The 26,120-nt window shown below is 39.8% G+C and overlaps 1 protein-coding gene across 1 annotated transcript in view; it reads left to right on the forward strand.

Annotated features, from left to right (window-relative positions):
• The window catches only part of TMTC1 (transmembrane O-mannosyltransferase targeting cadherins 1), a 302,591-nt gene that overhangs the window by 240,648 nt on the left and 35,823 nt on the right, over nucleotides 1-26,120 (forward strand). The window contains exon 13 of the mRNA XM_047787300.1: nucleotides 18,647-18,755. Coding sequence (XP_047643256.1) covers nucleotides 18,647-18,755 — 109 coding nt within the window. The remainder of the gene's footprint in view (nucleotides 1-18,646; nucleotides 18,756-26,120) is intronic.

Here is a 26,120-nt window from a genome sequence, read left to right on the forward strand (position 1 = left end):
AGTCATAGTTCAAGTGTTTAGTGACCATATGTGGATAGTGGCTGCTATATTGGACACACAGACTTTTATTAATGACCTTGACTTTGAGAGAAATATGAGTCTTTGTCCAGGCCAGAAGCTCTAAATAAGATGTGGTTCTGTCAGAGCATCCCAGACACTTTAGAGCACTGAGGACAAATTCCATTTGAATTCTTGGAGTTGTATGAGTCTTTTTAGCTTTAGACCTATTCATAGTGGTACACATCACTGAGTGCCATCCAAATGTATTTGACCTCTTTTATGACTATTTCCCCGGATTTTGAAGCTAATCTATTGTGGTTCTGTGCAGCACATTTACAGTGTGACAGGTTGATAAGGAACAGCTTTCCATGCCAGCATTCCTAATTCATATTAATTATTGTTGGCTTTGCTCGGAATCTAAAATGTAAAAGAAAGTAGGCAAGATTAGCATAAACTTTCTATGGCTGAAAAGACCAGAAGTCCCTGATGGCTCAAGAGAACATAATAAAATACTCAGGGCACAGAAAAATATTTCTGTGACTGCTTGGGTAAAATAGTTTCTGGTGTTTGTTATGAAGCAGTATATGAAAAGAACTTCTTAAAGAATTCCCTTGCATTGCCAAAATTACCTTCCATTCACAGAATAGGATGTGGGTGTGATGTGGGTATTACGATAAATCTTAAAACTCAGAAGGAAATGAAATAGAATGTCCCATTATTGAACTATTTAGAAGATGAATTTGATAAGAATATGCATTTGATTTTCTTTAGTCCAGTCCTTTAGAAAATTGCATATCTAAAGAATGAAAGGATGTGGAAAGAGAAGTCACCATTAGCTTTAAATGATTGGACTAAATTTCCTTATAGCTTTGGCCCTAGCCACACTAATTTTCAATTCATAAAAAAGGAAGTTTATATACTCAAGATAGTAGTTCTCACCTTCTTTACCTTTTACCTGAAATCCCAGAGAATCCGAAATGTGAGCCCACTGGACAAAGAACAACTTTTTGAGGTCCTTCCCATCACATTAGGATGTCAGTTTTGGGTGGGCATTCTCCTCTTGGAGTGAAATCCTACTCCCCCCACCCACTGGTGGCCTATTAGCATCCATGTTACCTTCAGCCTAATGTATCCATAGTCTTAATTAACCCTATTAAGATTTCTCCCCCTCATCTTTATGCAGCTCACACCTGTCTCTCTCCAAGTCTCCTTCCCCAGCTCTTTTGAAGCTCAATCCAGAAGCTCATTAACACCATCTCCACCTTCATCAGGGCCATGTCACTGTCTTTGGTATGTTCTTCCCTTATTCTCAGGGACTTGAGCACCAAGGCAATGATTTTGCCTTGGTTTCCAGCCTGTGCTGCCTCCCTTAATGGATCCACTTATACCCATCCCCTTGTTCCTCTGCTTTCTTCCCTCCAGAGCTTGCCACTTTTTTTTTGTTTTTAGGGCCGCACTTGTGGCATATGGAGGTTCCCAGGCTAGGAGTCCAATTGGAGCTACAGCTGCTGGCCTACGTCATAGCCACAGCAATGGAGGATTCAAGCCGCATCTGCAACCTACACCACAGCTCACAGAAACACCAGATCCTTAACCCACTGAGCAAGGCCAGGGATGGAACCCACATCTTCATGGTTCCTAGTCAGATTTGTTTCTGCTGTGCCATGATGGGAACTCCAGAGCTTGCCACTTCTGTTCTACCTTGGGCATTCACCAACACAGCCATGCCATGAGCTTTTTTTCCCCCCCTCCCCACCACCTTTTTTTTTTTTTTTTTTAAACAACTGCACCTATAGCATATGGCAGTTCCCAGGCCAGGGGTTGAATCAGAGCTGCATCTGCCAGCCTACCCCAAAACCATGGCAGCACTGGATCCTTAACCCATTGAGTGAGGCCAAGGATCAAACCTACATCCTCATGGGGACAATGCTGGTCCTTAACCTGATGAGCCACCACAGGAACTCCTCCATGGGCTTTTTAATTACACACACTTTTTCAGTCCCTAGTGCCTACATTCTGAAATGTTCCTCTTTAACCTTATTACCTCTTCCCACCCTTTCCCCTTTCTGTCCACTCTTTCTGACCCCTGGAATGGCTCCTGTGATAACATCCTGCCACCATGAAGCCCTTTTCTGTGCTCATTTGTCTCTTTTAAGACCTTAATGTTTACATGCCTTCCTTCCATGACCAGCATCATTCCTCTCTTACTCCCTCATCCCTGGGAATCTCTGTTCTCTCTGATTTATAATTTAGAATCCCATCTCTAATGTATCTGATCTACTTCACTAATGTTCACAGCTTACACTCACACCTTGACCATCATTTACTTGCTGAACTAGGCCCCCACCCATTGCCTACATTTTGCTTTCCCCAGACCAATATTTCTCAACTTGCTTTCATTGTCACCCCTCTCCCCAGCCCAGGAGCCATTTTAAGTATTTTTTCCTAACCAACCCCTCACCAAATTAGGCATTCAAGTATAAGAATCATTATGTAGAGTCCAACTTTGAGAGACTGCAGCCCAAAATTAGACTCTAATTTTACTTTTATATGTAATGTGATATTTTTTGCTGTACCACCTCCACTCCAAGATTCAGTTTCTACCTTGACGGTCACCCCACCTATCAAAGGCTGGAGGTAAAAACATACATGTGAGTTGAACGGGACAAGAGTTACATAAAACTCTGAAGATGGCATGGTGGGAGAAAAAAAAAAAAAAAAAAGGACCAGAGGTTAGAGCTGTTAGGAGTTCATCCCTTACAGTCTTATAATAGCTCCCAAATATTTTGTTTCCCTATATGTATCCTTCATTCCTCTCCTCAGTGCCTATACACAAAACCAGAAGATGACATAATCCTTTACTTCTACTAAAAATATTGAAGTCATTCAAGGTGAATTTTTGCAGCTTCCCTTCCTATCTCAACATTTCCTACACTTTGTAGCCACTCTCTTTTGCTCTTCCATGGGAGGAAGAATGGCCTTGCCTCCTTAATAAACCTAGTGCTCACACCTGTGTTTATGTGGTTTTTTAATTGAGGCATAATTAATATGCAAAAAAATTCACAAATCTTTAGTGTTTGGTACAAGGAGTTTTGACCATTTTACATATGCTTGTAATTATCCCCCAAATAACATATAGAATATTTCTGTCACCCCAGAAAGACCCTTATGACTCTTTCCAGCAAATTTCTCCCTCTCCTGAGTCAATCATTGTTCAGATTTTTTTCACCACAAACTAGATTTAGCCTGTCATAGAACTTCATTTAAAGGTGAACATTTAATATGTACTTTTTTGACATTTGGATATTTTCACTTAGCATGATTTTTTGAGCCTTCTCCATGTTGTTACATGTTTTTTAAAATGACGAGTATTATTTCATTGTATAAATATGCTGTCATTTGTTTATCCATTTTTGTGCGGGTAGATATTTGATTTGTTTATAGGTTTCAGTTATCATGAATAGTCATGCCATGACTATTCATGTCCCAGTCTTTGTATGTTTATTTTTCTTGGGTAAATATCTAGGAATAGAATTGTGAGTAGATGTATCTTTCATCTTTTAAGAACCTGCCAGACAAACAGTTCTCCAAAGTAATTGGACCACTTTTCACTGCATCAACATTGATGAGAGATCCAGTTGCTTAGTATCCTCACTAACATCTGGTGTTGTCAGTCTCTTTTATTTTAGCCATTAGTCATTAGTGTAAAATCCACATGTGTTCTTGATTCTCTTTCTCTCCCTTTCCCCATCCATTATCATGGGCTTTTTCTTAGATCTTCAGATTCTTTTCATTCCAGAAACATGCCCCACATTCCCCTGAGGAACGTCTCAGTTCAGCTCAAGTCATTCTCCTAATATCTGTGAACAAATTGGTTTGCACTTAGTGCTTCTCCTCCCCGCTCCCCCGCCCCGCCCATGCAGCCCCTAATGGAGCTGCTCTCTTAACATCAGCAGTGAATTCCAAAGGTTCTCTGCTCTTACTATCCTTGATTTCTCTAAAGTGAAGAATATGACCTCCCACTGCTTTTGAAATTCTTTATTTCATTGCTTATATTACAACACATTATCTCTCTTTGCAATTTCCAACATCTGCTATTCTTCCATCCTCCCTATAAATTCAGGACACCTGAGAAATTCATTGATTCTCTGTCATATGCACATCTATAGACCAAATGTTTGAACTTGCAGGAGTTCCACAATCCTGCCACTTTTCTCATTTTCCACTGCTCCCCCACATTTTGTATACCCAGATGCCCAGGAAACTGGCCCCTTGTCACTGAATGGGAAATAGAAACATGCAATCTATATTTGAGAGAATATCAAAGGGTTTTTAACTGCAGCTCTTCTAGTTCACTTAAAATATTGTTTCATTTGCATTTTATCATCTTATATTGCATGATGTCTGTACAAAACTGAATTATTTGAGAAATGATGAGAATGTTTACCTACTTCCTCCAGACTTGGGAGTTATTCGTGTATAAACAGATTGCTAATTGTTAACATATTTTTGTTAAGTAACTCTCCCCCACCAGAACTCTTCTCAGTCATGCTGTGATTACTAATGAACCAAGCATGAGTGAGTTGTTTTAGGTCCATAGTGTGGTTTGTAGGGAAAAAGGAAGGGTTCCTTTTCTCAGTCCTTTCTTTTGCTGTGATGGCTGCAATAAACATTCCCGAGACCAGAAGATGATTCTGCATAGGAAGCATTGTTGGGCTGAGCAAGATGTAAAGAACTCCTGTTTTGTTTATATTCTCCCGAAGCCATTGGAAGGTAATCATTTTCTTGCATAAATATTTCTAAAAGAGGATAATTGAACAGGCCAGGCTGCTTTGGCAAATATAGGAGTTTTCAGTGGTCTCCTCTGTCCTGAAAATCATTTTCCCACCCCTTTGACACTCATCATCTTTCCTGGCCTCATTTGCAATCTGGTGCCCTTATATGCTGGGAAAACCCTTGGAACAACTCATGACTTACAGCTTAAAGAAGGTTCAGTTCAACTGAAAGAATACTGGACATGCAGGTAGTCACTGGAAATTTCTTCTTGCGTATATTGTCATACTTTAGGAGTCAGGCACATCTGCTTTTTATCTCACTCTCAGTGGGAGATTCATTTTGCCCTGACCCGGAGGCTAAATTCAGAATATAAGTTGTTAGAGAGCTCCAAAAAACTTTGAAATCTAAGAACACTCTATGTAGGCCAGGAGGAGAAATACCAAGGCTAGAAAGAGGAAGATGCATGTTGTCTGTGTCCCTCTGGTCCACGCTTGCCTATGGCCTGTCCTGGGAAACCCTTCGAGGAGGTGAGGATCCCCACCTTCTTGCTGACTCCTTACTAATTCTGGCAACCTCCCCATCTCGTGCAGGGCTCATCCTGGTGCTTTCTTACGATTCCACCTGTCTGCTGGGCAGCACTGCAGGGCTGCCTACCCTCAACCTTGCTGCCACCTCTCCTCCTCCAAGTGAAAAGAACAATAGGGGAAGGAACCTAGAACCAAGAATACTCTACCCAGCAAGTCTCTCATTCAGATTTGATGTAGAGGGATTTCCCATGGTGGCACAGTGGTTAACGAACCCGACTAGGAACCGTGAGGTTGTAGGTTTGATCCCTGGCCTTGCACAGTGGGTTAAGGATCCAGCATTGCCGTGAGCTGTGGTGTAGGTCGCAAATGTGGCCCAGATCTGGCGTTGCTGTGGCTGTGGCGTAGGCTGGCAGCTGTAGCTCAGATTAGACCCCTAGCCTGGAAACCTCCATATGCTGCAGGTGCGGCCCTAAAAAAAAAAAAAAAAATACAGAAAGACAAAAAAAAAAAAATTTGATGTAGAGATCAAAAGCTTTTCAGACAAGCAAAAGCTAAGAGAATTCAGCACCTCTAAACCAGCTCTACAACAACTACTAAAGGACCGTCTCACAAAAAGCCACAATCAGAAACGAGAAAATTACAAATGAGAAAGCTCACTAGTAAAGGAAAAGATAATATAAAGGTAGAAAATCACCCATTGACAAATATATCAAAACTAGCAAGTATGAGAAAAGGAAAGGACAAATGCAGAATATTGAAAATGCATTTGAAATTAAGAGACCAATGATCAAAAACATTCTGTACTCATAGTAGGTGGTTATATCAAAATCTAATGGGAACCACAAACCAAAAAACTGTAGTGGATACACACATGAAAAAGAAAAAGCAATCCAAACACAACACTAAAGATAGTCAGCAAATCACAGGATCAGACGACAAAAGAGGAAGGGAAGAAGAACAATAGTAACTGGGAGTTCCCATCCTGGCTCAGTGGTAATGAATCCGACTACCATCCATGAGGATGCGGGTTCAATCCCTGGCCTCGCTCAGTGGGTTAAGGATCTGGTGTTGCTATGAGCTGTGGTGTGGTTCACAGACGAGACTCGAATCCCGAGTTACTGTGGCTGCGGCATAGGCCAGCAGCTACAGCTCCAGTTCAACCCCTAGCTTAGGAAACTTTCATATGCCATAGATGCGGCCCTAAAGAGACAAAAAAAAAAAAAAGAATAGTAACTAACAGGAGTTCCCTTGTGGCTCAGTGAGTTAAAGATTCAGCATTGTCACTGCTATGGCAAGGGTTCGATCCCTGGCCTAGGAACTTTCTCATGCACTCAAAAAACCCACAAAAAGCAACAACAACAGAAGAGTAACACTCTCATGAACCTGCTTACTGAGGGTCTGCGAAGGGCAGGCGTAGTCACTCCCCTGGTAAAGGTGGAAATGGTGAGGGGGGGTGTTGCATGCCCTGAGCTGTGAAGCAGGACCTCTGGAGCCAGTCATTCTGTTACATCATGTGGCTGTGCTCTCCTGTAGTCCCAGGGGCTGGGAGCTGTAGGTAGGGATCAGTGTGTTTGGATCTCAGCTCCGTCACATAGTAGTGTGTGACCTTGGGAAAGCAATTTGATTTTGCAGTGGTTCCAATTACTCACTTATAAAGTAAAAACAATACTCGTAACTGTCCTGCATGAGTACTAAACAGGAGAATGAATTATGTAACCTAGGACCTGGCCCCCAGTAAAGATGAAATAAGCTTTAGTGATTATTAATTATTACTAGCCCAGGGACATGGTTTCTTCCTTCCTATTTAAAGCTCTTCTTAGTATAAAATCAGTAATAAATCAGAGGTAGGTTATACATTTTCCATTCCCACTGTTTGAAGAGCCACAGGCAATCATCAGCCTCCTCGAGACTCAGTTTCCTTCTCTTCAAAATAAGAGATGGGACCCGGTGATCATGTAAAGCTCTAGCTGCAAGAATCTGTGGTTTTAGGTATGACTCCCAAGTTTCTAATCTCTTAACTGAAGTGTAAATGGGGAAACCAGAAAGGGATTTGGATGTCCCTTTTCTCTTCAGAGGCAGAACCACCTTGGAGCAGCCTCCTGCCTTTGCTGAAAAATCAGTCAGTGAGGCTTGCAGTAGAAATTCCAGATGGAATCAGCAATCAGGCTGGAGAGCAGGGCAAGAGCCCGTGGAGCTAATAGTTACTGCATCATCCTGTGTGCCCAACACTCTGCTGAGCACTCTGCCCATGAGCTTTTACTCCATGAGGAACCTGGATAGGCAGGAAATAATGTGCACATTTCACAGATTCGGCCACTGAGGCTCATGGAAGTGGGTGAACATCTAACCCAAGTCAATCAGCTGGTGAGGGCAGAGCAGGGATCTATAGAGCAGTCCTCCTGAGCCAGAACTGGGGTTGTGCATTCAGCTGCATCATCAAAATGACCCTTTATCTACAAGGTAAATGAATCCTGGCTAAACCAAGTCATTCTCAGCTGCCTTCTCTTCCAGGTCCTAAGCAGGAGACATGTTTCTGTGCTTTCTCACAAATCACAGAGGAGCTTAGCATAAATATTTTGTGTTCTTTGAAGAGATGCTGGCTTGGGACTCATCCCGCCTCCCAGTGCACCTCCATGCACTCCTGGTGCAGACATGCTGGGGCAGGGCCGTTGTGGGCCAAGCATCCTGCTGCCAGGCTTCAGAACAGTGACCTCACTGAGCAGATAAAGACCTCAAAAGCCACAGGGGCAAAGGAGGAGGGGACACAGGACTAACCTTTCCTCAGGACCTGCTCCATGCCAGCCCCTGTGTAAGGTCTGTGTGTGAGCTATGTCCCTGTGTCTGCAGCCTTGTGACTCATCAGCATTAGAACTGTCCCTCATTCTGTTCCTCTGCTTTCAGCTGCACAGAGAGGTGTCAAAGAACACCCACAGCACACGGGGCGGCCGCCTCCACTGCCCCCATTGTGGCTGCAATGACTGATTCTGGTTCTGCAGACCCACCGGGGCAGGGTGGGTGGGTGTTGGGGTTTGTGCAAGAAACCTGCTGTCATAACTCTAACTATGGCGACCATGGTTTTGAATGGAAAAAAATTTCAGTCTTCACCCCCGCATATATAAGTCTGTCCTTCGGACAGTTCTCTTATGTAGTTTCCGTAAAAAGTCCAGCAGAAAAACTAGGGCCAGTGCCAGTAAACTAGATTTCCATGGCATTGCCCAGTAAACCTGAACATGAAAGAGGCTACGCAGAGGAGGGTCCAGTTTTCTTTTCTTCCTTCTATGAGGACAGACTGTAGAGCTTCAGAAAAACATGCTCTGAAAAGATTGCCTTAGACATTCACAACTTGACTTTGACAATTCAGTTTTTCAGAGGAGCTGATATGGGTCCATCAGCACTCCCTCCCCACCCCCTAAAAATCACAATCTTTTCCCTTTGTGGGAGACATCATTTCTGGATCCAACAACAACAAAACACCCCAACAAAGGAATGCTAGTTAAGAGAGCTGCCCGGCACTGCAGGTTCACACTGTGGTTAATAGGAAATTTTACTGTTGCCAAGACGATTGCCAAATCCATTTATTTCTGTTACTGCATTTCCTCAATTCTCCCAAAATGTCAATACTTTTTCAAAGCAAGCATCTGCTTTCAGTTTAAATGAATGTGTTATGAGATTTTACACAGGAATCCAAAAAGTTTTCTAAACTGACAAATTTAACGGGTCCTTAATTACTAAAAGAAAGTGTGGTGAAGCCTCCTTTGCTTTTGCTAAATATCTGTCATTGAGATAGAGCCAGGAAAGTGAGATTAGGCAAATGTTGTTACTTAACACCCAAGAAAAAAACAGTCCCACTGCTATATAACCAAAGGGAAAATTCCCTGTGCAGCTACAAATGTTTAATGGTAAAATTTGCACATTATGAACAAGATCTAATTTCTAGTTAATGTTTCTTTTATGAAATGAATGAGGGAGATGTTGTTGGTCCCAGGAACCCCTTCTCAGGAATTTTGGCCTTTTGGAAGTTCCTGGGGGAGGATTAAGGGAGCAGAGTTTTCTTGCAGAATATTAGCTGTTTATTCCTGTGATAATGCCTATGTGGATAACGTGGAAGCTAATACTTGAATGCATAATAGACTTTGCAAAAGACCTTCTATGAGAGAAAAAAAATGCCTCTTCCAATCGAGTATCACCCTCCATGCTCCCCCACTCCAGCCTCCCCACATTATCTGCCATCTAGAAGTATCACTCATCCGAGCAGATCAACTGGCTGCTATGACCTTTCCCTTTGGCTCCGATTGTCCCAGGAAGTCTTCTTTCTCCTTTAGCTTTCCTCCTCCTGTTACATTTAGCCTTTTATCAAGGGTCAACTGATCAGGTAAACTTCAGGTAGTACCTAGGGCAGAGTTTCTAAAGCATTGGCCAAAGATCACCCTCAACAGAATCACCTGAGGGGCTTATTAAGAATAATGATTCCTGGAGTTCCCGTCGTGGCTCAGTGGTTAACGAATCCGACTAGGAACCATGAGGTTGCAGGTTCGATTCCTGGCCTTGCTCAGTGGGTTAAGGGTCCGGTGTTGCCATGAGCTGTAGTGTAGGTCGCAGACACAGCTCAGATCCCACATTGCTGTGGCTCTGGCGTAGGCTGATGGCTACAGCTCCAATTCAACCCCTAGCCTGGGAACCTCCATATGCCACAGGAGCGGCCCAAGAATTGGCAAAAAGACAAGAATAATGATTCCTTTATACAGTAAAGGAAACCAAACAGAAAACAAAAAGACAATTTATGGAATGGGAGAAAATAGTTTCAAATGATGCAACTGAAAAGGGCCTAATCTCTAAAATATACAAACAACTTATACAACTCAACAGCAAAAAAGCCAACAGCCCAATTGAAAAGTGGGCAAAGGACCTGAATAGACATTTCTCCAAGAAGATATACAGATGGCCAACAAGCACTTGAAAAAAATGCTCAACATCACTGATTATTAGAGAAATGCAAATCAAAACTACCATGAGATACCACCTCACATCAATCAGAATGGCTGTCATTAATAAGTCCACAAATAACAAGTGCTGGAGGGGTCGTGGAGAAAAGGGAACCCTCCTGCACTGTTGGTGGGAATGTAAGCTGGTTACATACTATGGAAAACAGTATGGAGGTATCTTAGAAAACTATACATAGAACTACCATGTAACCCAGCAATCCCACTCTTGGGCATATATCTGGACAAAACTCTCCTTAAAAAAAAAACACATGCTCCCATATGTTCATTGCAGCACTATTCACAATAGCCAAGACATGGAATCAAACCAAATGCCCACTGGTAGATGATTGGATTAGGAAGATGTGGTGTATATATACACAATGGAATACTACTTGGCCATAAAAAAAGAACAAAATAATGCCATTTGCAGCAACATGGATGGACCTAGAGACTCTCATCCTGAGTGAACTAAGTCAGAAAGAGAAAGCCAAATACCATATGATATCACTTATATCTGGAATCAAATATACAGCACAAAGGAACCTTTCCACAGAAAAGAAAATCATGGACTTGGAGAATAGACTTGTGGTTGCCAAGGGGGAAGGGGAGGGAGTGGGAGGAATTGGGAGCTTGGAGTAAATAGATGCATAATGTTGCCTTTGGGATGGATTAGCAATGGGATCCTGCTGTGTAGCACTGGGAACTCTGTCTAGTCACTTAAGATGGAACACATAATGTGAGAAAAAAGAATGTATACATGTATGTGTAACTGGGTCACCATTCTGTACAGTAGAAAACAATATACATATAAACAAATGATATTAAAAAAAATAACGATTCCAAATCAAAACTGCAATAAGGTACCACCTCACACCAGTCAGAATGGCCATCATTTACAATTCTACAAATAAATGCTGAAGAGGCAGTGGAGAAAGGGGAACCCTCCTTCACTGTTGGTGGAAATGTACATTGGTTGCAACCACTATGGAAAACAGTATGGATGTTCCTCAGAAAACTAAATATAGAACTGCCATATGATCCAGCAATCCCACTCTTGGGCATATATTTGGACAGAGCTATGATTCAAAAAGATACATGCACCCCTATTTTCACTGCTGCACTATTTACAATAGCAAAGACATGGAAACAACCTAAATGTCCATTGACAGATGAATGGATTAAGAAGATGTGGTACATATACATGATGGAATACTACTCAGCCATTAAAAAAGAATGGAATAATGCCATTTGCAGTAGCATAGTTGCAACTAGAGATTCTCATGCTAAGTGAAGTGAGTCAGAAAGAAGACATACCATATGATTTCATTTATCAATCTAAAATATGGCACAAATGAACCTATCTACAAAACAGAAATAGATCCACAGACATAGAGAACAGATTTGTGGTTGCCAAGGGGAAGTGGGGAGAGAGTGGGATGGATGGGATGCTATACAGCAGAAAATGACACAAAACTGTAAAATCATCTATAGTCTAATTAAAATTAGATTTAAAAAGAGAAGAGTGATTCTTTGACCTTGCCCCAGACCTACTGGATCTTATGAAACCTGGGATCTTACATTTTACCAAACACTTGATGATTTTTTTTTTTCTTGGGTGCACCTGTGGCATAAAAACATTCCCAGGGCCAAAGATCCAACCTGTATGACAGCAGTAGCCCAAGCAAGAGCAGTGACAAAGCGAGATGCTTAACCCGCTAAGCCACCAGGCAACTACCCCTTAATGATCCTTAAGCACTAAAATTTGAGAACAGTTGATCTAAGGGAAAGTAAACATGGAATATGGAGGATTTTCAGTCATGAGCTGATGACTCTATTTGGCAGATGAGGACATTTACAATGCAGAGAAGCAATAAATATTACCTAACCCAGGAGCGATTTTACTCCCACCAGCTTCTCCCACCTCCCTAGGTATCCCTAATCCTTCCATCATTGCCAGCTGAACCCTTAACAGAGGCTCTGACTGTCCTCAGTGCCCTCAGTGTGACCCGAGTTTCCACAGGGATTCAGAGTGTTCCTTTCTGTGACTCAAGATGAAAGGTATGTCCCTGCCTAATTGGACCAGGAATGTACTGAGGTTCTATTTTGTCAATTTATTCACCAGTTATGAGCAGCTTACTTCAAGCTTTTCCCCTGCAATTCAGGAAAACAAACTGTGGACTTGGTTACCTGCTATCACATGCTTGGTGAATGCAGAGGAAAATGTTATTTTCACATTTTCCCCCTTTTGAATTGACTTGTCATTCCTGTCTTAATGGCTAACAGTGTTCATAATAGATGGGGCTTATGTTGATAATGGGCTTCAGATTTCCCTCAATTGCCTATTAGAGAGCCAAAAAGAATGCATTAGGGAGTTTTAACGCTGTCTAGTGCTGGCCCAGAGGTGATCTGTACAGAGTACAGAGGTAATTCCCATTATTAAGAATTTTGTAATGTCTATTTGAAATGTTCTGCCTCTCTTGTTATCCCTTTTTACATGGAAATAACTTCTTAGGCCTTTCTTTTCTAAGCAGCTTTCCTGGCGTGTCTGAAGAAGCAGTTCAAAATTGCTCCTCATTCGTTCATGTTTCCTGATTCTTTTTAGTCATCATCGCTGCAAAATGAAGGTCCACTTGGCTGTGTGGCTGTAACATCAGCTGAGTGGATTCCGAACTTTCAGTCTGTCCTTTAAGCCTCTAAGGAGGCTTGGCATTTGCCTTACAATGAGATGTCTAGGGGGTTTGATTCTGTGTTACTGGGTTAATTTACATTTAGTGCAGTGCTATTCATTTGTGTATTTAAAGATAATTATTATACTAAAAATCCATTATAGTATCAGACTAGACACAGGAAAAATAACTCAAACATCTAACTTAAATTTTTTGCAAATAGTTTGAAAAGTGGAAGTATATTACTTTGGAAGGGATTTTAAAAACACCGCATTCTCCTTGATTTTAGAAATTAATTTTTAAAGGGCTAGGATATATAGGTTTTAATGGGTGTCTTTTGTTTGTTTGTTTGTTGTTGGTTTTTTTTTTTTTTTTTTTGCTCTTTTTAGGGCCACACACAGCATATGGAAGTTCCCAGGCTAGTGGTCGAATCAGAGCTATAATTGCCAGCATAAGCTACAGCCACAGCAACTTGGGATCCAAGCCACATCTGCAAACTACACCACAGCCCGCAGCAACACCAGATCCTTAACCCACTAAGGCTAGGATTGAACCTGCATCTTCATGGATACTAGTCCGGTTCTTTACCATTGAGCCATGACAGGAACTCCCTTTAATGGGTGGCTTTAGAAACATCAAATGAGCTAATAAAAGCCAAAACATTTAGTATCTACTGTGTGCCAGAGACACAAAGCAATCAGATAATTTGCCCAAGGAAGCACAACTAGTACATAGTGGAGGTAGACTCAGAACCCAGGCATTTTGGCTTTTGAGTCTGTGCTTTTAGATTTGTGCAGAGTTAAGGTAGAGAAGCTCTTAGCAGTGCTTGGTAAATAAGAAGTACTCAATAAATGGAAACTATACTTGTCATTTTCTTATGATTCTAAGGCTTGAGATGCTTCTCTCTTCCTAGGATCATTTCTGTAATATTGAGAGGAGTTGTAGAAACAGAGATATAAAATAGATAATTATATCATTCTCGTGATAACCTGTGGTGCAGTGGGTTAAGGATCCGGCATTGCTGCACCTGTGGCGTAGGTCACAGCTCTGGCTTGGATTCAGTCCCTGGCTCGTAAACTTCCATATGCCACAGCTGGCCTGGGGGAAAAAAAAAAAAAGAAGGAAAGGAAGGGAGGGAGGAGGGAAAGAAAATTTTTTAAGAATATGAAGATCCAGGAATAAAGAAAATAATATCATCACCTACAATGGGAAAGAATCTGAAAAATGAATCACTTTGCTGTACATCAGAAATTATCACAATGCAGTAAATCAGCTATACTTCAATAAAAATAGACAAAACTAAATAGAAAAATAATAAAATGTAATAAAATAAAATATAATAAAAATTATAAAACCATCATTAAAAAATAATTTAGCAATTGTTGCATTTCTTTTGGTATAGATCACTATACTAGCTTCTGGGATAAAAGAAATAAGATTAATAAGACATAGGTCCTGCCTATGAAGGAGCTTACAACCTAGTAATTATCATACACAGAGTGCATAATATTTAACAAAGTGAATGCAGAAGAGCCATTCATGGCCTGCTGATGGAACATGCTACATTTGAAATTCCAATTTTTTTCCTTTTTATGGCACATAGAAGTTCCCAGGCTAGGAGTCAAATCAGAGCTACAGCTGCAGGCCTACATCACAGCCATAGCAGCACTAGATTTTAGCTGCATCTGTGACTTATGCCACAACCTGTGGCAATGCCAGATCCCTAACCCACCAAGCAAGGCCAGGGATCGAACCCTCATCCTCTTGGATACTAGTTGGGTTCACTACCACTGAGCCACGACAGGAGCTCTTCTAACTAAGGCCTTTATAAAAGCACCACAAGTGATTTTTAACACAGGGTAAGGGCAGAGAAGCGTTGGAGTAGGTGATCTCTTAGGTTCTGTAGAATAGATGCCAAGGGCCACTTTGTCTGGCTGGACTAGTAGCCACTAGTCCATAACACTGGGTGTGTTTGGAATGTTGGTCAAAACTGTATTATAGAGGGTTTTAAACGAAGCATCTATTTGTAAGCAGTGGGAGCACTGACGAAGGTTTTTATTTAAAGAGATGTGTTGAGAGCAATGCTCTAGGAAAAAAATGTATCTTTTAGTTGTCCATATAGTAGAAGGAGAAGAAAGAGGAACTAGAAACAGGATGTGGGAGTTCCCATCGTGGCGCAGTGGTTAACAAATCCAACTAGGAACCATGAGGTTGAGGGTTTGATCCCTGCCCTTGCTCAGTGGGTTAACTATCCAGCGTTGCCGTGGGCTGTGGTGTAGGGTGCAGACGCGGCTTGGATCCTGCGTTGCTGGGGCTCTGGCGTAGGCCGGTGGCTACGGCTCCGATTCGACCCCTAGCCTGGGAACATGCATATGCCGTGGGAGCGGCCCAAGAAATAGCAAAAAGACAAAAATAAATAAATAAATAAATAAATAAGAAACAGGATGTGAAGTGAGGTATTAAGAAGGAAAACTAAGATCCACTTTACGTGGCAAGAATTCAATACAATTGTAGGAATATTGGCCCTGTTTTTTAATATGAGATAAATAGCAAAGAAACCTGGGCCATAATGTAGATATGAAAAGGATGCTATTGAATTCAGAAACAGGTTGAAATGAAGTTCAGTGCTCATGTGGTGATTATATTACTATAAGACCAAGAAAAGTTCCATTTAGGTTATTGCATCAAAATATACCAGTTTCGTAAGCTCCTATCAAAAGGTGAGCAAAAATGAGACTACAAGATGAAATATATCTTCCCTACTATTCCTCTCCCTCTCAGAAACATAAACAATAATAGCAAATTTTCCACTTAGCAATTCCTTGGGCTTTCTTTAAAAAACATTAAAAATTAAGAGTTCCCATTGTGGCTCAGTGGTAACGAACCTCACTAGTATCCATGAGGATGCAGGTTCGGCCTCTAACCTCACCCAGTGGGTTAAGGATCCGGCGTTGCTGTGAGCTGTGATGTAGGTCAAAGATATGGCTCATATCTGGAGTTGCTATGGCTGCAGTATAGGCAGGCACCTGCAGCTCCAATTCAACCCTGGGAACTTCCATATGCCGCAAGTGCAGGCCTGAAAAGTAAAAAAATAAAAAATATCTGTCAACTTGGCACGTGCCTTACCACTATCAGTGTCTAAGGCTTTCAAAGGCTCCCAGAGAAAAGCAGAGTCACCCAAGAGTGTCTCTTGTAATATTTATATATACCACATGAGTTGTCACATGATGAGATGTTTTTCTGAAAGTGTATTAGTCCCTCAAAGATTAATAGGGGTCTAATTTTTCATAAATAATTTGAAATCCCCGTGAATAACTTTGATGCTAACTTTCCCATTGTGTCAGATGAATGTGAATGGATGATGTCAAATATTTAGATTCAGGGGCTGTTGTAAGTATTCTCACTGAGTTCATACACAAAAGGTTAAGTTGTCATTCTCACCGATATGAGTCATAGCAAATGAAAATCATTAAATCTTTACTATCCAATTGTTGTTGGCTTTTTCTCTGCTCATTTTGAGGAATATCCAAGCTAAATTATGTCCAGAGGGACTTAATTTTTAGCCGTAATTTCCTAAATGTGTATCTTCCTTTGGATATTAGGAAATTTTCCAAATTATTGTTAATAAAGATTTAAGAAATCCTTAGGGAAAGAATTCTTACCATGAAATCAATAGTTAAATTACTAAGATTGAAAATAAGGTTTCATTTAAAAACACATGTCCATGGAAGAATTACCTCAAAGTATATTTTAGAGTAGAAACCAAAGAACATGTAGATATAGTAGACTTCCATAGCGTCTTACAGACACTTTTTGAATGTTTGTCATCTAAATGAGTGAATCAAAAAAAAAAAAAAATCACTGAGAGATCTATAATGCAAATTTCTTACCATGCAACCTTAAAGCCACATCCCAAAGATGAGCCAGTTAAAGACACGTGTTATACCTTGATATTAAGGACAGGTCTGTCTATTGAGAGGAGCCAAGTAGGAGTTAGCTAGACCATAGTAAGAAGATAATCTGGATAGCCACCTCCCCGGGGAAACAGTTAACCCCTAACACACAATGATAAATGTTTGCATGTTTTCTAAATTGAATAGTAGTAAATGCAGTGTCTCTGCTAGAAATGTGACCTTTTTTTCCCCAAGGAAAGGAGGAGATTGTCTTCTAGGGTAAAAATCATCTTGTAACCTGCTGCTTCTAGCACGTGAAACTCAAACTGGTGGAGTCAATATTAGTTTTCCCCTACAGAACTTTGTCCTATAGAGCTTGTAGCTCTACATAGGGGTTTTATTGGAGGAGCTACTCTTAGCGGCCTTTCATAATTCCCGGAGCAGTGCAGCTAAAGTCTCAGTGTGCATACAAATTACCTGAGAATCTTCTTAAAATGCAGCGTCAGGTTCTTTAGATGTGGGTGGGCCTGCACTTCTGCATTGCCTACCAGCTCCTGGGTGATGCTGATGACACTGGTCCATGGCTCACACCTTGAACATCAAGGTCATGAGAGGTGGATTTCTAAATAGAATATGCAGCTATGGTGTGATGGAGCACTGGAACTTGACCTAGAACTTTTTAGTTATATGAGGAAGCACCTGACTTTTCTGAACCCAAGTTTTCTCATTAAAAAAATGAGTATAATGGGACAGTAATACCTGCTGCATGGGATTGTTGTGAGAATTAAACTAATACTTTTAGGTGAAAATTGACCAGAGTGTTTGGACCATATTCATTGCTGAATAAACGGTTGTTGACTGGTACGCAGTGAAAACATAAGCACACAATTTGGTATTGGTAACTGACAAAGTTGGGGGGGCCCTTTGGCTGTGTGCCCTCCCTCATTCCAGGGGTTCTAATCTGCATCTCACCTCTTTTGCCAGTTAGAATGCCCAGCATTTGGCAAGAGGTCAGTGTTTGTGGAATTGTATTGGAGGCAGAGTTAATCACTACCAGTGTACATTTTTGGCTTCAGAGATAACTTATACCAGGCTCAGGACCCAGTGTTTCTCTAGGGCACTAACAGGAAAGAGAACTGTCACCCAAAATCATGGTAATAACTTTTGGTCCTTGAGTCCTCTTTGAATCAAACACATAATCCCTGGGAGAAGACTAAAAGAAGGAAGAGCATCAGCCCAGTTTTCAATAAAAACATGACAATACAGTAGCTGATCATTCTTTGCCAGCTAGTAGTCATGGTATCTTCTAATTTCACAAATTGTGTAGAAAAGTTATCTCTCTAACATATAACAGCAAAGATGAACATGGGGAGTTGACTAGCTTGTTGCTGACAGGTAGCTCAGCCCCCGCTGGGAGCCTGTCCATCCTTGTAAACTGGCTTCCATGCCATCCTGGTAATGCTCCCAAAATTGCTCCTCCGAAGGGCAAACTTTCTGGGTTATAAAATTTTACAATTTTAAATAAAACCCTCAAAAAAGTGTATAGCAAGATTTGGAAAGTAGAGAAATCAGTGAATAACCTGATTTCTAATCATTTACATCTTAACATCTCTTCCCACTGAGAATTCAGAGACAGAAACTTGTTAGCACCTTGAGAAAGTGTAGTTTAATTCATTTGCAGTAAAATCCAGAGTGAATCTGCTAATCTTTGCAAAAGGAAATGAGCTTTTCTAGTCTTATCAGAGGATTTAAACAAGGTTTTATTAAAAGATGTTCTTTTTTGCCCCTCTTATAATCTCTAGGTCTCAAGAGAAAAAGGAAGAGGCTATCACCTTACTGAAGGATTCCATTAAATATGGTCCAGAGTTTGCAGATGCATATTCAAGTTTAGCATCATTGTTGGCTGAGCAGGTAATTCTTTCCGTTTAGTTTCACAAAATATTTTTAAATTTTTTCTTTTGAATATATAAATAGTATACAGATTTTTATATTGATTAACTTGTAAGTTTGTATTGGACAACTAATCTCTATGTCAGTTTTCTTCTTAAGAAATTACAGACCTAGTTTTCTCACTCCAATATTCTCTGTGTACGTGGGTGGCCTTTAGGCAAGGATGGTCCACTATAGGCTATTGGTCTAGTCTCTGTCACTTTGGGACAAAATCTATCAAGAACAATACATGGTATTTGCTGGTTTTATTACTACTTATATTTTTCTGGGGAATTGCCAATGGACTAACTTCTTTGAATTCAAAATGGAACCAATTACCAATAATCTTATAGATCTTATGTCTTAATATCTGTTAGAAGATCACAGTCTTGTTGGACTGGCTCCATATGGAAGTTCCCAGGCTAGGGGTTGAATCAGCTACAGCTGCAGACCTAAGCCACAGCATGCAGCAATGCCAGATCCTTAACCCACTGATCGAGGTCAGGGATCGAACCTGCATCCTCACAAACACTAGTCAGGTTCCTAATCCATTGAGCCACAATGGAAATTCCCATGTTTTGAATCTTTAATAAAAGAATACTTCAGATGCATAAGCAAGGCACAGAGAAACTATTAGAGGAAAATCCACCTGGCCTCACACCTTTTGAGGGCAAATGATTTCATTTCTTCAAGGTATAAACTTACATAACAAAGGAAACCATAAAAAAAAAGACAACTTACAGAATGGAAAAATATGGCTTCAAATGATGCAACTGACAAGGGCTTAATCTCTAAAATATACAAACAACTTACACAATATGGCAAGAAAGCCAACAACCCAGTGGAAAAATGGGCAAAAGGCCTGAATAGACATTTCTTCAAAGAAGATATACAGGTGGCCAACAGGCACATGAAAAAAATGCTTGACATCACTGACTGTTAAAGAAATGCAAATCAAAACTACTCTGAGGTACCATCTCATGCCAGTCAGAATGGCCATCATTAATAAGTCCACAAATAACAAATGCTGGGGAGGGTGTGGAGCAAAAGGTACCTTCCTACACTGTTGGTAGGAATGTTAATTGGTACAACCACTATGGGAAACAGTATGGAGATACCTCAGAAAACTAAATATAGAACTACCATATGACCCAGCAGTCCCACTCTTGGGCATATATCCAGACAAAACTTTGCCTGGAGTAGACCTATGCACCTATATGTTCATTGCAGCACTATTCACAATAGACAAGACAACCTAAATGTCCATGGACACATGAATGGATTAAGAAGATATGATACCTATACACAATGGAATTCTACTCAGCCATTAAAAAGAACAAAATAATGCCATTTGTAGCAACATGGAGGGAACTAGAGACTCTCATACTAAGTGAAATAAGTTAGAAAGAGAAAGCCAAATACCATATGATATCACTTATAGCTGGAATCTAATTTGCGGCACAAATAAACCTCTCCACAGAAAAGAAAATCATGGACTTGGAGAATAGACTTGTGGTTGCCAAGAGGGAGGAGGAGGAAGTGGGATGGACTGGTAATTTGTGGTTAATAGATGCAAACTATTGCCTTTGGAATGAATAAGCAATGAGATCCTGCTGTATAGCACTGGGAACTATATCTAGTCACTTATGATGGAACATGATGGAGGATAATTTGAGAAAAACAACGTATATATGTATGTGTGACTGGGTCACCTTTCTGTACAGTGGAAAATTGACAGAACACTGAAAACCAGCTATAATGGAAAAACTAAAAATCATTTTAAAAATAAAAAACTAAACTTACTTAGCAGTACCCAGAGGATATGAAAGTGATATTTGCCAACCTTGGTCAATCAGTAATGTATTTGTGAAACTTTCCACTTCACAGGTCATCTTCCAGGCCCATGCTCACAGTGGTTGTGGCCAGTCTAATGTTAGAAAACTCTTGCCTTTACTGCGCTAAAACCAATGGTCCTGTGATTTGCTTCCACTGGGCTGGGCCCAACAGAAATCTTCATGAGCAGCTGATGAACACTACTATCTTGGCACTTTTCTGAACAACTCTTCTCTGTGCAAAACATGGTTCTCTCAACTTGTTTCTCATTTACTCTGGCTTCCAAACACTGTCTGGTCATGTGCTTTTCATAGTCTCTGGATGGTCCATTTTTTTATGACTCAGTGGCTCGCATATGTTACTGGCTTTTTGAACTGTAGTTCAGTAATTTCAGGTGGAAGGGAGATACTTCCCTGGCTTGAGACTTTGTTGCTATTACATGACACCCTAAAATGAATGATATTAGCTGATTAGCATCCACATGACACTCTGGCTCAGATAGGAGGTACAGTCAACTGAAATCCTTAAAAAATGTGAATGCTTATTAATCTGGGTCTCATCCAGTTCTCAGATAAGTTTTTATAAACCGGAATAAAAGAATCATTTCATTCTTTCTTTATTTTTTTATCCTTTTAGGGCCACATCTGTAACATACGTAAGTTCCCAGGCTAGGGATTGAATCGGAGCTGTAGCTGCTGGCCTGTACCACAGCCACAACAACGCAGGATCCAAGCCATGTCTGTGACCTACACCACAGCTCACGACAACCCAGGATCCTTAACCACTGAGCACGGCCAGGGATCGAACCCACATGCTCATGGACACTAGTCTGGTTCATTATCACTAAGCCACAGTGGAAACTCTAAGCATTCATCTTTTTCTGTATTTAATTTCAACTTCTTTATATCAGCCTGAAATTGCTAGGGTTTGAGGACTTTTTAATTTTTTTTCTGCCATTTATTGTATCAGCGACCATTTCTAGATGTTTCATTTGGCAATGAATAAGAATTCTTCTAGTTACTTTATGTTTTGATTTTTTTCTTAAATGGTGCAAAGATAGGTAGCAGGTAGGAAGCCCAATGTTGCGTCTTTAGAATCTTCTCTTGAGGTTGATCTCAATTTTAGTCAAGACTCTAGGTTATTCAACTTTTGATTAATTTTTTGAATTTTATTATCATCTAGCTCACCTCCCTCGGTCTTAGCTATAAGGATGTTCTAAGACACCTTGTCAGACTCCTGCTGACATCCTTCCCCTGATTTAAGGTTATGATTCTATCAAAAACAGGAAGCAAGATTCCTTCGGCATGCCCTGCCTTTACTGCAAGCATACTGCTGACTCTTGACACCATTTCCTAGCTTCACTGCCAATAAAACTAGGAATGTAATAATCCTTTCTAGACTCTGTCTGGAATGAATATTGTGCTCCTTACCCTGTTGGAATTTGAAGATAGCAAGTAAATCTCTTTGGACACAGTGGAGAATTTGAGAAGGGAAAATTTGAAAAGTAGGTCAATAAATTGAAAACACACTGTATGGTGGAGAGTATTAAGGGCCACTGTGGAGCACAAATTTGAAACTGATAGATAATAGGAAGCAAAGTGAAGAGTCTGAGGAAAGTGCTTTGAAGCATGTGAGGAAGAAATTCTTATGGAAATCTGGGGGTCTTTCGGGGGAAGCTTTTCAGTGCATTCTGGTGTGAGTAGTTGAGAGCCTTGTTTCAGGAAGGTGGTGTGGGAATGGATAGATTGTCTTTCCGAAGAAGAATCCTTTTGTACTTAGGAACTGTCTGCATATGAAGGCTAAAAAAAGAAAAAAGAAGAAGAGTAAGAACTCCAGAGCAGAGCACCTAAAGGACAGAGAAGATACATGACCACTGATCACTGTGGGGAAGCTGGGGAGAAGCAAGATTTTAGGAAGAGAGGACATGAAATCAGCTGCAACATTTTTTCTCAGTTACATAAATTATATAAAAATGTAATGAAAAGTATGGAGGAATCAGAGAAAATAAATATACTTTTCACCCATAACATCTGGGAATAACAAATATTATCACTTTTTAATATCTTGGTCTTTTTTTTTTTTTTTTTTTTTTTTTTTTTTTTGCTCTTGGCTTTTCAGGGTCTTACTTGCAGGATATGGAAGTTCCCAGGCTAGGGGTCAAATTGACTGGAGCTATAGCTGCCAGCCTATGACACAGCAACTTGGGATCCAGGCTGAGTCTGCAACCTACACCACAGCTCATGGCAAGGCCGAATCCCCACTGAGCAAGGCCAGGGATCTAACCTGTATCTTCATGGATACTAGTTGGATTTGTTTCTGCTGCACCAGGATGGGAATTCCTCCTGGTCTATTTAATATATTTACTTTTTTAATCGTGGTATAATTGACCCATTACATTTTATTCGTTTCAGGTCTACAACATAATGAATGATTCAATATTTGTATATTTTGCAAAATGATTATCATAATAGGTTCAGCACCATACATAGTTACAAAGTTTTTTTTTTATGATGAACACATTTAAGATTACTTTCATATGCAATTCAGTGTTATTAACTGTAGTCACCATGCTGTACATTATATCCCCAGGATGTACTTATTTCAAAACTGAAAGTTTGTATCTTTTTTTTTTTTTTGAGCTTTTTACAGATTTCATCCACCCCCTATCCTCTGCAATGTGTTCTCTGAATCTGTGGGTTGCGTGGGTTTTTTTTTTTTTAACTTTTTTGATTGAATTGTAGTTGTGGCTCAATGTTATAAGTTACAGGTGTGCGATATAATGATTTGCAATGTTTAAGATTATACTCCTTTTATAGTTATTATGAAATATTGGCTACATTCCCTGTTGTACAATATATCCTTGTAGTTTATCTCATACATAATAGTTTGCACTTCTTAATCCCCCAACTCTACTGGTAACCACTAGTTTGTTCTGTGAATCTATTTTTTCGTTGTTGTTATATTCACTGGTTTCTTGCATTTTCAGATTCCACATTTAAGTGGTATCGTATACTGGTTGTCGTTGTCTGATTTATTTCACTTAGCATAATACCCTCTAAGTCCGTTCATGTAGTTGCAAATGGCAAAACTTCTTTCTTTTTATGATTGAGTATACATAATATATAATTAATATACAATATATATCATATCTTCTCTATCCATTCATTTGTTAGTGGACACTTAGGTTGCTTCCATATCTTGGCTGTTGTAAATAATACTGCTATGACGTTTTTAAATTAGTGTTTTCAGCGTTTTTTGGATATATACCCAGGAGTGGAATACTATGTCAAATGGTAGTTCTATTTTTAAGTTTTTTGAGAAAACTCCATACTGTTTTCCACAGTGGCAGCACCAACTTACATTCCTACCAAGAGTTTACTCCACATCCTTGACATTTGTTGTTGTTCATTTTGATGATCATCATTCTCACAGGTGTGAGGTGATATCTCATTGTGGTTTTGCTTTGCATTTCCCTGATGATTACTGATGTTTAGCATCTTTTTGTGTGCCTGGTAGCTATCTGTATGTCCTCTTTAGAAAAAAAAAAAATGTCTATTCAGGCCCATTTTTTAATCAGGTTTTCTTTTATGTTGAATTATATTAGCTCTTTATATATTTTGGAAATTAACCCCTTATCAGTTATATCACTTGCAAATATTCTATTTCAGTAGGTTGTCTTTTTGTTTTTTTGGATGCTTTCCTTTGCTGTGCATAAGCTTTTAATTACGTCGTTTTTTTTTTTTAATTTTCACTTTTGTATCCTTTGCTTTAGGAAACAGATCTAAAAACACATTGCTGTAACTTATGTCAAAGAGTGTTTTGCCTATGTTTTCCTCTAGAAGGTTCATGGTTTTTGGTCTTACATTTAGGTCTTTGATCCATTTTGAGTTTTATTTGTATATGGTGTTAGAGAATGTTTTAATTTCATTCTTTTACATGTAGCTGTCCAGTTTCCCCTGTACCTGTAATTGAAGAGACTGTCTTTCCTCCACTGTATATCCTTGCCTCTTTGTTGTAGATTAATTGACCATAAGTATGTCAGGTTATTTCTGAGCTCTCTATTTGTCCAATTGATCCATGTGTCTGTTTTTGCACTAGTACTATACACTTTTGATTACTGTAGGTATGTAGTATATCCTGAAGTCAGGGAGTATGATTCATGTTTTTCATTCTTTGATATAAGGGAATCATGTATTATTTGTCTGTCTCTGTCTGGCTTATTTTGATTAGAACAATGTCCCTACGGTCCATCCATGCTGTTGCAAATGGTAAGATTTCATTCTTTTATAGCTGAATTATATGTCATTGTGTGTGTGTATTTGTATGTATGTATGCATATATAATATTTCTTTATCCATTCATCCATGCCATAGTGAATGGGAGGGTACAGGTGTCTTTTCAAGTTGGTGGGTTTTTATTTGTTTGCTCAAAATTCACGTATAGTTTATATCCTCTTCTTTTCACTTGCAGTTAAGTTATAGTTATAAATAATATTACACATATTTTCCTGGTGCTAAATGGCCTTCAAAAATGCCATTTTAATAGCTGCTTATTAATTTATGAAAATGATGAATTATAATTTATTTAATAATATCCCAACTGTTGTTCATTTGGGTTCTTGTGTGTGTGTGCGCGCACATGGGTATGTGTGAACTTTTCTTTTTTTTTTTCTTTTTAAATGATTTTTATTTTTGCCAAAAGCTACTTCTTTTTATTTATTTATTTATTTATTTATTTATTTATTTACTTATTTATTTACTTTTATTTTCCCACTGTACAGCAAGGGGGTCAGGTTATCCTTACATGTATACATTACAATTACATTTTTTTCCCCACCCTTTGTTCTGTTGCAACATGAGTGTCTGGACATAGTTCTCAATGCTATTCAGCAGGATCTCCTTGTAAATCTATTCTAAGTTGTGTCTGATAAGCCCAAGCTCCCGATCCCTCCCACTCCCTCCCCCTCCCATCAGGCAGCCACAAGTCTTTTCTCCAAGTCCATGATTTTCTTTTCTGAGGAGATGTTCATTTGTGCTGGATATTAGATTCCAGTTATAAGTGATATCATATGGTATTTGTCTTTGTCTTTCTGGCTCATTTCACTCAGTATGAGATTCTCTAGTTCCATCCATGTTGCTGCAAATGGCATTATGTCATTCTTTTTATGGCTGAGTAGTATTCCATTGTGTATATATATACCACATCTTCCAAATCCAATCATCTGTTGATGGACATTTGGGTTGTTTCCATGTCCTGGCTATTGTGAATAGTGCTGCAATGAACATGCGGGTGCATATGTCTCTTTTAAGTAGAGTTTTGTCCGGATAGATGCCCAAGAGTGGGATTGCGGGGTCATATGGAAGTTCTATGTATAGATTTCTAAGGTATCTCCAAACTGTTGTCCATAGTGGCTGTACCAGTTTACATTCCCACCAGCAGTGCAGGAGGGTTCCCTTTTCTCCACAGCCCCTCCAGCACTTGTTATTTGTGGATTTATTAATGATGGCCATTCTG

The sequence above is a fragment of the Phacochoerus africanus genome, chromosome 7, assembly GCF_016906955.1.
Source record: "Phacochoerus africanus isolate WHEZ1 chromosome 7, ROS_Pafr_v1, whole genome shotgun sequence".
In the NCBI taxonomy this organism is placed as follows: Eukaryota; Metazoa; Chordata; class Mammalia; order Artiodactyla; family Suidae; genus Phacochoerus; species Phacochoerus africanus.